At 45.9% G+C, this 12,629-nt stretch overlaps 1 protein-coding gene across 1 annotated transcript in view; it reads left to right on the forward strand.

The window, feature by feature from the left end:
• Positions 1 to 6,595, forward strand: part of LOC140417984 (uncharacterized) — a 74,914-nt gene extending 68,319 nt beyond the window's left edge. The window contains exon 6 of the mRNA XM_072501415.1: positions 5,697 to 6,595. Coding sequence (XP_072357516.1) covers positions 5,697 to 5,978 — 282 coding nt within the window. The 3' untranslated portion in view covers positions 5,979 to 6,595. The remainder of the gene's footprint in view (positions 1 to 5,696) is intronic.
• The last annotated feature ends 6,034 nt before the right edge of the window (positions 6,596 to 12,629 follow it).

The following is a 12,629-nucleotide window of genomic DNA, read 5'->3' on the forward strand; positions in this document are numbered from 1 at the left end:
GGAAACGCATCGTCGCATTCACACCGGAGAGAGGCCGTTCACCTGCTCTCTATGTGGGAAGGGATTCACAGCCCCATCTAAGTTGGAAATTCTTTGCCGCAGTCACACTGGGGAAAGGCCGTTCACCTGTCCTCAATGTGGGAAGGGATCAGTCATTCATCCAACTTACAGACACACTGACGAGTTCATACTGGGGAGAGGCTCTTCACCTGCATTGAGTGTGGAAAAGAATTCAATCGGTCAACTTATCTACAGATACACAAGCGAGTTCACACCGGTGAGAGGCCATTCACCTGCTCAAGTTGTGGGCAGAGATTTAGGAATTCTTCCAACTTAGTTACACATCAGCGGGTACACACTGGGGAGGCCATCCGTCTGCTCTGAGTGTGGGAAGAGATTCAGTGATGTATCGGCCCTGCGGACACCAGCGAGTTCACACTGGGGAGGGGCCATTCACCTGCTCCATGTGTAAGCAGTGATTCACTCAGTCATCCAGCCTGCTTGTACACCAGGTCACTCACACTAATGAAAGACCCTTTAAATGCTCGGAATGTGGGAAGGGCTTCAAAAATGCTGCAGTTCTGAGGGTCCACCAGCGTATTCACACCGAGAACAAACCATTTAGCTGCTCTCACTGCGCAAAGAGATTTAAAATGTCGTCCGGCATTCTGAGACATCGGCGAGTTCACACCGGGGAGAGCCTGTTCACCTGCACGGAGTGTGGGAAGGGATTGACTCACTCACGCCACCTGCTGACACACCACGAGTTCACAAGTGATGACAATGGTTGGATTCAGATGCGCTTCTGCTTTCAATTGGAGAGACTGGAGGTGATGAAATTTCTCTCTTTAGTATGTAGGTTTATGAGGGTAGAGAATGGAGCCACTCGGAACCAGGCCATGCTGGCTCTGCGTAGAGTAAACCAGTCAGTTCTATTTCCACGTTCTATCCCTATATCTCTGCAGGTATATTTCCCTAAAGTACTGATCCAAGTTCCATTTATAACCATCCTGTCATCCAGGCTTCTCCCGGCCTCATAGGAAATGGGTTCCAGCTCATTACTACTCGGTTTAAATGCACACGAAGCTCAGGAGTGCACAGGAGGCCATTCCGCCCAACCGGCTCATGCTTTGGCTGAGCTATCCAATTAAAACCATCACCCTGCAATTTTCCTGTCCGTTCAAGAATCTGTCCAGTTCCCTTTTGAAAGACAACAGTTGAAACTGCTTCTTGCGTTGTTTTCAGGCGCACATTCCAAATCACAACAACTCGCTGTGTTTTTAAGCAAATCATTCAGGACACAGTGTTTGGATTTTCACAAGAGTTTTCAAAATGGTGACAATTATATGGGTATCACAGAAATTGAAGAGTGAAATTTTATTAATCATCTTGATGAAGGAATTGAGTGTAATATATCTAATTCCTGGACAACTTAAAATTTTGCACATGACGTCCTAAAATGTTTCACAGCCAATGAAGTGTAATCACCGTTGTAATTTAGCAAACTGTATGTAGGCTTCGGTAATCAATCACTTAAATAACGTATTCGCTGTCATAAAGAACAAGGTCAAGGAAGCTAACATAGATGTATGTATTTTTAAAAATAATACCTAAATGTTCTGAGAAACAGCAGAGACACCAGATATTATTTAAACGAAGAGAATATTTCCTAATTTTAATAAACTGCATGACATCATATTCTGTCAAATTCTGTGTCAAGAATAAGGCTCATTGCTGAATCCATTCAAGATTAGTAAGAAAAAAAACTATTATTTTCCACAAATTGTTTTTTTGAACCATCGGATCTTATATTAACCAAATGTATTAATTGAAGATTAGTGTATTAATTAACTACTAGTCAACTCATCACCGCTCGTGGCTGTGCAGCCTCTATTGTGCCTGTAATGAAGCAGGACAGGACTATACGCATTTACAGAGATTTTAAAACAACCATCAATCCGTTTTTTTATGTGCGGATCAATACCTGCTACTGTTGATTGAGGTTTTGTTCATCGGCCTAGCAGGAGGACAGAAACTCAGTAAAATTTACCTATCGCAGGCTTACCTGCAAATGAATGTTGAGGCTGAATCTCCACATTTGCTCACCATTCTAAGAGAAGGCAGCTAAGAATGTGGAGGCTATCATGGAGGATCCATGATCAATGAATGTAACACAGTTAAGATCATTCCTCAGGTTAATTAACCAATATGAGAAATTTGATTCAAAACCCTGCTTAAACCATGACCTAATTTGTTGTGCATAAAACAGGCATAGCAATGGACAGCAGAGTGTGAAAAAGCACATCAGTCAGTTAAAGAAACACTGAAGTATTCAGGAGCGTTGGTCCATTTCAACCCAAAGTTACCACCACAACTTACCAATGATGTCTCGCCGTACGGTGTTGGGATGGTGGTGTCACACATACCACCTTCAGGGGAAGAAAGACCAATAGCTTCTGTCACATACCTTAACAAGTGCTGAATCAGATTACGTCCAGTTGGAGAAGGAGGCACTGAGTATTATTTATTTTAGTGCGAGAAGATTTCACCAATATCTCTGTGGTCGTCACTTCACATTGCTAACGGCCCACAGGCCCTTAACTATTTTGGGCCACAAAAGGTTTTCCTTCATTAGCAGCAGGGAGACTTCAACCATGGTGTTACACATTGACTTTGCAGGGCCATACGAGGGGCACATGTTGATGGTTGTCATAGATACACACTCCAAATGGCCTGAGGTGGTCCTAATGAAATCAACTGCGGAACAAACCATCGAAAATCTCGATGTGATTTTCCCGCCAGATTTGGGACACTAGAACAAATTGTGAGTGATAATGGTCCACAATTCACAGCTCAGGAGTTTGAGAACTATCTAATGATGAGTGGTATCCAACGCTTAAAATCAGCACCTTACCACCCATCCACAAATGGTTCAGCCGAAAGGTTTGTCCAGTCCATGAAGATGCACTGAAAACCTTCAAGGACCAAGTTTCATTAAATTGCCGACTAAACAGTTTCTTGGCAACGTCTCGCAACACACACGACCACTCAGTTCCCCAGCTTTACTACGACTGAAGAGGAAGCTGAGAATGACATCTGATCAACATTTCCCCTGGAGACATCTGAGATAGTGGAACACAATCAGCAGTCACAAACCTGAAGAAGAGAAAGGAATCCCAAAAGATGCTTTTTTGGACAAGGAGAGCAGGTTTTGGTCTGCAGCTGCTCCACCAGCGAGAAGAGGGTCCCTGTAACTGTGTTGTCTGAAACTGGCCCTGTCTCCTACACTGTGCAAACTGAAGATGAGCGAGTGTGGAGACGACACAGATCAGTTGTTAGTGACACCCATCAATGTGCCAGTACCGTGTGAGCTAGAACTACCTCAGGATGAACCGCCATCCATACTACCCGATCATGTGACTGCGACTTCTGGTCAATCCGCAGAAACCGAGATTGCTGAAGAACCCCTTGCTGCTCCTAATCTTCTGTCTGCAAAAGAGACTATAACACCTTCCAGGGGATAGACATCTTCTGAAGACCAGGAGAGGACATCAAAGGGTCCGAAGAAACAAATCCCTTAAGTGAGCAGGCAACCAGTGCAGAATAGACACAGGCTAGATCGTCTTTTCTATTGACTGTATAATTCTTTGCCTGCCCTTGTGTATATGTTTTGATGATGATGTAAATGTAGTTTTTTTGATTGGATTGGATTTATTATTGTCACATGTATTAAGATACAGTGAAAAGTATTGTTTCTTGCATGCAGTATAAACAATGCATACCGTAAATAGGGAAGGAAGGAGAGACTGCAGAATATAATGTTACGTTGTCGCAAGATGTAGAGAAAAGATCAACTTAATACAGTGATGGGGCGTAACGTGGCCAAGTGGTTAGCACTGGGACTACGGCGCTGAGGACCCGGATTCGAATCCCGGCCCTGGGTCACTGTCCGTGTGGAGTTTGCACATTCTGTGCCTGCTTTGGTTTCACCCCCACAACCCAAAGATGTTCAGGTTAGGTGGATTGGCCACGCTAAATTGCCCCTTAATTGGAAAAATAAAATGGGGTACTCTAAATTTATTTTAAAAAATTTTTTTAAACGTAATACAGTGGTTGAAGCTTTCTTAACCGGCCGAATTTTACAGGGGTCGGTTCTACTCAGTTTTGTCCCGGGCGCTCAGACGTTCACTGAAGGCGCAGAATTTTAGGGCAGCCCGATTTTGTGTAGCAGCAAACACCAAAAGGTTCATAAGTGTAAATAGCATGTGGGATCAGCCAAACATGACCTCGGAAAAAGAGGAAAGAGAAAGGGAAGTGGAATGAGTCGGGTGATGGGTTAAATACATTCTGCATCCCAGTACCAAACTGTGGAGCAGGCTCCCCTCAATAAGTTCACAGCTGATCTGATTGTAACCTCAACTCCTCATTCCTACCGACCCCCCGATAACCTTTCACTCCCTTGCTTATCAAGAATCTATCCAGCACTGCCTTCAAGATGGTCAAATCGAGGATTTGGATTCTCACCAGCTGATTATGGGAGGGGGTGGTGTGGATTTCAATTGTATAAGGGAGCCAAGGTTGGATAGGTTCAGCCCTAATTTTCACAGTAACTTCATTGCAGCGTTAATGTCAGCCTACTTGTGACACTAATAAGACAGAGGAGCCGAATTAGGCCACTCGGCCCATCAAGTCTGCTCTGCCATTCAATCATGGCTGATATTTTCTCATCCCCATTCTCCTGCCTTCTCCCCATAACCCCTGATCCCCTTATTAATCAAGAACCTATCTATCTCTGTCTTAAAGACACTCAGTGATTTGGCTTTGATTGATAATGTCCAATTAAATTCGCTACCTTGATGGCGGGGCTTGTCCCAACCGGCCATGTCGTTGGTGTCCGAGGCACGTGGGCCTTCCCAAATGAGGAAAACTCAAATGCGGCAAAGAGTTCCACAGATTCACCACCTCTGGCTGAAGAAATTCCTCCCCACATTTGTTTTAAAGGATCGTCCCTTTAGTCTGAGATTGTGTCCTCTGGTTCTAGTTTTTCCTCCAAGTGGAAACATCCTCTCCATGTCCACTCTATCCAGGCCTCGCAGTATCCTGTACGTTTCAATAAGATCCCCCCTGATCCTTCCAAACTCCAATGAGTACAGACCCAGAGTCCTCAACTATTCCTCATTCGATAAATAAAGGGTTGAGCAAGGTAAATGGGCTAAATGGCCGACTGCAGCTCCTATTTGTTCTGATCTCTGTGTCCAGGACAGGAAGCAGTGAGCAGGGATCTGTCAATCAGCCTGAATCAGCACCTTCAGGAGAATTGGGAGGGTGAATATTAGATACAGTGAGTGGAGGGAGAGTGTGTGGGACGGAGATTTACAGCTTTTGGGGAATGAGATATAAGAATGTTCCAGAGAAACTAGAACTGTCTGTTCGGAGTTTCTCTCCTGTACTGACAGAGATGTATTTTGTAAATTGTTTTTCCAGGATATTAGAAAAGGAGGAATTACGGTCAGAAATCCCAAACATCACATCTTGATCTGACAGAGTCACTTGATTCTTTGGGCACACACACCCGAGTGAGAGTGTTCCAGAGCACTGACTGTGGAAAGAGCTTCAACCAGTTACAGAGCTTCACAGTGGGGAGGGACTGTACACGTGGTCTCTGTATGAGTAAGGCTTCAATTGTCTAACCTGGAGAGACACAAGGAGACCCAAAACATGGAGAAACAGTGGAAATGCCGGGACTGTGGGAAGGGATTCAAAGCCCCATCTGCACTGGAAGCTCATCGGCGCATTCACACTGGGGGAGGCCATTCAGCTGCTCTCAGTGTGGGAAGAGATTCAATCAATCAGCCAGCCTGACGTCCCACCGGCGAGTTCACACGGAGGAGAAGCCGTTCACCTGCTCTCAGTGTGGGAAGGGATTCAGACATTTATCCACCCTGCGGAGACATCAGCCAGTTCACCCCGGGGAGTGAGCATTCACCTGCACTCAATGTGGGAAGGGATTCTGTGTTCCCTTGTACCTGCTGAGACACCAACAAGGTCACAAGTGATTACAGGGGTTGGATTCTGCTGTTATTGTTGCTATTCTCAATTACACCCAGAACAGCATTGTGTTCATTCTGTCAGTTGGTCAATGGGGAGGGTCGGAGGGTTTCGTTCTGCTGGACTGGCCGGTCTCACGACTTTGCCTCCAGTGGGCTGATGCTCTTGAGCCTTGTGGCAAATATTTGGCTTCAAATTTCACAAGGATCACAGAGTGAAAGGGTGTTTGGAAGGTAGATGACAGATAGTTCCTGTTTCTATTTGGAACCCCAAAGCATGCAGGTTTAGATGAAGATAGGCTATGGTGGTTACATTGTGGTTACATGGTTCTGTCTCAGAAGGAAACGGTCAAGCTATGAGAGGCAAGTTGATTGGGAACTTACAATAAAATGTGTAATGATACATAGGCAATCGCATTTAAGGAATTATCACATATTTACATAAAATATAGATTCCTTTAAGAAACAAAAATCCAACAGGAATAGTGACGCAACCGTGGCTAACAAGAAAAATTAAAGATTCCATTAGGTCAAAGGAAGAGGCTCATTGATCGATTACAGATTTATTGCTTCACTGATTTATTGGTATCTTGAAGAATCGATGCAGTATAATTCTTAAATTCAGTATACATACAGACAGAAAATGGAATATTCACAATGCAAAGTCATTGTTTCAGATAAAAATATGAGAATTGCTGCACAGGAACTTAATATGTATCAGAATCTAACACGGTTTCTAGAAAAGTTGCATAAAAGCCCTCGTAATGAATAAAACATTGTTCTTCAAATACATCTAGTAATGAAAAAGTATCGCAGCCTGAGCAACAGAAACATTTACAAAATGTAGCAAAGGCTTAGCAACAAGCAAGGTTATTGCAGAACACCTTATCTTCAGAGGATTGGTACACGTGGCGGGAGCATGTAGATATTTAATTAATTTGATAGACATTAATGAATCTTAAGTAATGACCATTGCCTGGATGACAAATCATGTTCCATGTGACAGAGAGTTTTTTAAATAAATCAGGAAGCCTCAGCTGAGAATTTGAAACCAATCGGGGTTAGACCATTGACAAGAATTTATTTAAGAATAAAGTTTCATGATTAAAGTTTGTTCTGTATTCATGCTTTAAGAAATTCTGAACCATCTATTGATTTCCTAATATTTTCTTATGTTTTTGTTCAACTATCTTTATTATGTTTTGATGTATTCCTTGATCTGAATTTGATTTATTTTTATAGAAGAGAATCAAGGGGGATAATTAGCAATAAAGTTGTATTTTTGGACACCTCCAATCAACCAGATCTTGGGGTCATTTTTGAAGATAAAATACGAGATCTTATCACTCATATAGTTGCCAAAATAACTGGAACCCAGAGGATTGGGAACTTGTTCTAGAATTCAGCAAAGGAGGATCAAGAAACTCAAAGAGAAAATAGAATATGAGAGCAAACTGGCGAGAAACATAAAAACGACTGGAAAAGCTCCGATAATGTTAATAAATCCCCAAAAGCTGATGCTCTACATCCCAGAGTGTTGAAAGAGGCGGCTGTCGAGATAGTGGATACATTGGTGATCATCTTTCACAATTCTATAGATTCTGGAATGGTTCCTGCAGATTGGAAGGTGGTAAACATAACCCCACTATTTAATGAGGGAGAGAGAAAACAGGGAACCACAGACCCATTAGCCTGACATCAGAAGGAGGGAAAATGCTAAAATCTATTATAAAGGATGTGATAACATACGAATTAGGAGCAGGAGTAGGCCACTCGGCCCCTCGAGCCTGCTCCGCCATTCAATAAGTTCCCGGCTGATCTGATTGTAACCTCAAATCCACATTCCCGCCGACCCCACGATAACCTTTCACCCCCTTGCTTATCAAGAATCTATCCAATTGTGTCTTGAAAATATTCAAAGACTCTGCTTCCACTGCCTTTTGAGGAAGAGAGTTCCAAAGACTCCCAACCCTCTGCGAGAATAAAGTTCTCCTCTGCCTTAAATGGACAAGTTGTTACTTTTAAAGTTACTCCAATTTCTAGATTTTCACACAAGAGGAAACATCCTTTCCACATCCACCCTGTCAAGGCCCCTCAGGATCTGATACGTTTCAATCAAGTCACCTAAATTCCATCGGACACAAGCCCAGCCTGTCCAATCATTCCTCATAAGACCAGCCTCCAATTCCAGGTATGAGTCAGTAAATCTTCTCTGAACTACTTCCAACACATTGACATCATTCCTTAAATGAGAGCAATACTGTACACAGTGCTCCAGATGTGGTCTCACCAATGTCCTGTATAACTGAAGCACCACCTCCCTACTTTTGTATTCAATTCCCTTTGTGATTCATGCTCTTGGACACCCAGATCCCTCCGAGTCTCAGAGCTCTACAATCACTTACTACTCAGATCAGAAACTTTTTTATTCTTCTGGCAACATGGACAATTTCTCATTTTCTCACATTATTCTCCATTTGGCAGATCTTTTCCCACTCACGTAACCTACCTCTATCCTTTGTAGTCTCCTTATGTCCTCTTCATAATTTACTTTCCTACCTATCTTTATACCATCAGAGCAGGAGTTGGCCATTCAGCCCATCGAGCCTGCGCTGCCATTCAATACGATCATGGCTGATCATCCACTTCACGGTAGCACAGTGGTTAGCACAGTTGCTTCACAGTTCCAGGGTACCAGGTTCGATTCCCGGCTTGGGTCACTGTCTGTGCGGAGTTTGCACTTTCTCCCCGAGTCCGAGTGGGTTTCCTCCGGTTTCCTCCCACAGTCCAAAGATGTGCAGGTTAGGTGGATTGGCCATGCTAAATTGCCCTCAGTGTCCAAAAAGGTTGGGTGGGGTTACTCTGATAGGGTGGGGGTGCTCTTTCCAAGGGCCGGTTCAGACTCAATGGGCTGAATGGCCTCCTTCTGCATTGTAAATTCTATGATTCTATGATTCAATGTCTTTTTCCCCACACTATCTCCATATCCATTTGTGTTATTTTAAAAAATATATATTTTAATAAAGTTTTTCGATCAAAATTTTTTCCATTTTTACAACTTAGTAACAAAATGTACATTGACCGTTATTTAAATAATATATTAAACTAACAACAAATGAAGAAAAAAATAATAATACAGAAGAAGTAAATATAAACAACTAGCATAAAAAGAAAAAGAACAAAAAACAAAACACAGAATAAACCCTCCCCCCTGGGTTGCTGCTGCTGTCTTTCCTGTTTTCCGTTATCGCTCCGCGAGATAGTCAAGGAACGGTTGCCACCGCCTGGTGAACCCCTGAGCCGATCCTCTTAGTGCATATTTTATTCGCTCCAGTTTTATGAACCCTGCCATGTTGTTTATCCAGGCCTCCACGCCCGGGGGCTTTGCTTCTTTCCACATAAGTAGAATCCTTTGTCGGGCTACTAGGGATGCAAAGACCAAAACGTCGGCCTCTCTCGCCTCCTGCACTCCCGGCTCTTCTGCAACCCCAAATATAGCTAACCCCCAGCCTGGTTTGACCCGGACCCCCACCACCTTTGAGATCACTCTTGCCACACCCACCCAGAACTCATGCAGTGCCGGACATGACCAGAACATGTGGGTGTGGTTCGCCGAGCTTCCCGAGCACCTCCCGCACCTATCCTCCACTCCAAAAAACCTGCTCAGTCTTGCTCCCCTCATATGCGCTCTGTGTAGAACCTTGAATTGGATCAGGCTAAGCCTGGCACACGAGGACGAGGAATTTACCCTACTTAGGGCATCTGCCCACAGCCCCTCCTCAATCTCTTCCCCCAGCTCCTCCTCCCATTTACCCTTCAGCTCCTCTACCATCGTCTCCCCCTCGTCTCTCATCTCCCTGTATATAATCGGACACTTTACCTTCACCAACCCATGCCCCCGAAATCACTCTATCCTGGATCCCTTGCGTCGGGAGCTGTGGAAATTCCCTCACCTGTTGCCTCGTAAATGCCCTCACTTGCATATATCAGAAAGCATTCCCTGGTGGCAACTTGTATTTTTCTACCAATGCTCCCAAACTCGCAAATGTCCCGTCCACAAACAAGTCCTTCAGCTTCCTAATTCCTGCTCGCTGCCAAGATTGAAATCCCCCATCTATCCTCCCCGGGACGAACCTGTGGTTGTTCCTTATCGGGGACCACACCGAGGCACCTGTCACTCCCCTATGTCGTCTCCACTGCCCCCAGATCTTCAAAGTCGCCACCACCACTGGGTTTGTGGTGTATCTTTTCGGGGAGAACGGTAACGGTGCCGTCGCCAGCGCTTTTAGACTTGTTCCCTTACAGGACGCCATCTCCAGCCTTTTCCACGCCGCCCCTTCTTCTTCCCTCATCCACTTACAAATCACAGACACATTGGCGGCCCAATAGTAGTCACTCAGACTCGGCAGTGCTAGTCCCCCTCTGTCCCTACTGCGCTGCAGGAACCCCTTCTTTACCCTCGGGGTCTTTCCAGCCCACACAAAGCTCATAATGCTCCTGTCTACTTTTTTGAAAAAGGCCTTTGTAATCAGGATGGGGAGGCACTGAAACTTAAAAAGAAACCTCGGGAGGACCACCATTTTAACCGCCTGTACCCTGCCCGCCAATGACAGGGGCACCATATCCCACCTCTTAAAGTCCTCCTCCATCTGCTCTACCAGTCGCGTCAAGTTAAGTTTATGCAAGGTTCCCCAGTTCCTGGCCACCTGAATCCCTAGGTATCGAAAATCCCTTGCTACTCTCCTCAGCGGCAGATCGTCTATCCCCCTGCCCTGTTCCCCGGGGTGCATCACAAAAAGTTCGCTCTTTCCCATATTTAATTTATATCCCGAGAACTCTCCAAACTCCCTGAGTATCTGCATTACCTCTGGCATCCCCTCTACTGGGTCCGCCACATATAGCAGCAAATCGTCTGCATATAATGACACCCGATGTTCCTCTCCTCCTCTGAGCACCCCCCTCCACTTCTTAGAGTCCCTCAGCGCTATGGCCAATGGCTCGATTGCCAATGCGAACAGTAATGGGGACAGGGGGCACCCCTGTCTTGTGCCCCTATGTAATCGGAAATAGTCCGACCGTTGCCTATTTGTAACCACGCTTGCCACCGGGGCCCCGTACAGGAGCTGAACCCATCTGATGAACCCCTCTCCAAACCCAAATCTCTTCAGCACCTCCCATAAGTAGTCCCACTCCACTCTATCAAATGCCTTCTCTGCATCCATCGCCACCACTATCTCCGCCTCCCCCTCCGGTGGGGGCATCATCACCCCCAGCAACCTTCGTATATTGGCATTCAATTGCCTCCCTTTAACAAACCCTGTCTGGTCGTCATGTACCACCCCTGGGACACAGTCCTCTATCCTTGTCGCCATCACTTTGGCCAGCAACTTGTCGTCTACACTTAGGAGAGAGATGGGCCTGTATGATCCGCACTGCAGCGGGTCTTTGTCTCGTTTCAGGATCAACGATATCGTCGCCTCCGACATTGTCGGGGGTAGTGTCCCCCTTTCCTTAGCCTCATTGAAGGTCCTCGTCAGAAGTGGGGCCAGTAGGTCCACATATTTCCTGTAAAATTTCACCGGGAACCCATCTGGTCCCGGGGCCTTTCCTGCTTGCATGTTCCCAATTCCTTTAATCACCTCCTCCACCTCAATCTGCGCCCCCAGACCTGCTACCTCCTGCTCCTCCACCCTCGGGAACTCCAGCTGGTCCAAAAGGTGTATCATTCCCTCTTTCCCCTCTGGGGGTTGGGACTTGTACAGCCTCTCATAAAATGACTTAAACACCTTGTTCACCCTCCCCGCTCTCTGCTCCATCCTTCCCGCCCCGTCTCTAACTCCTCCGATCTCTCTTGCCGCCCCCCTCTTCCTAAGTTGTTGGGCCAACAATCGGCTCGCCTTTTCCCCATATTCGTATTGTATCCCCTGTGCCTTCCTCCACTGCGTCTCCGCCTTACCCGTGGTCAGCAGGTCAAACTCCGTCTGTAGTCTCCGTCTTTCCCTGTATAGCCCTTCATCCGGGGCCTCCGCATATTGCCTATCCACCCTCAGAATCTCCCCAATCAGTCTCTCCCTTTCTTTACCCTCTTGTTTCCCCTTGTGGGCTCTTATGGAAATCAGCTCCCCCCTAACCACCGCCTTCATCGCCTCCCATACTACTCCCACCTGGACCGCTCCATCATCATTGACCTCTAGGTATCTTTCAATACATCCCCTCACCCTTCCACATACCCCCTCATCTGCCAGTAGTCCCATGTCTAGTCTCCAAAGTGGGCGCTGCTCCTTCTCCTCTCCTAGATCCAGATCCACCCAATGTGGGGCGTGATCTGAAATGGCTATAGCCGAGTATTCCGTTGCTGCCACTTTCGGGATCAGCGCCCTTCCCAGGACAAAAAAGTCTATCCGGGAGTATACTTTATGGACGTGGGAGAAGAAGGAAAACTCTTTACCCATTGGTCTGGCAAATCTCCACGGATCTGTTCCTCCCATCTGCTCCATAAATCCCTTAAGCACCTTGGCCGCTGCCGGCCTTCTTCCGGTCCTGGATCTGGACCGGTCCAGCCCTGGGTCCAGCACCGTGTTG

This window comes from Scyliorhinus torazame, chromosome 5 (assembly GCF_047496885.1).
Source record: "Scyliorhinus torazame isolate Kashiwa2021f chromosome 5, sScyTor2.1, whole genome shotgun sequence".
In the NCBI taxonomy this organism is placed as follows: Eukaryota; Metazoa; Chordata; class Chondrichthyes; order Carcharhiniformes; family Scyliorhinidae; genus Scyliorhinus; species Scyliorhinus torazame.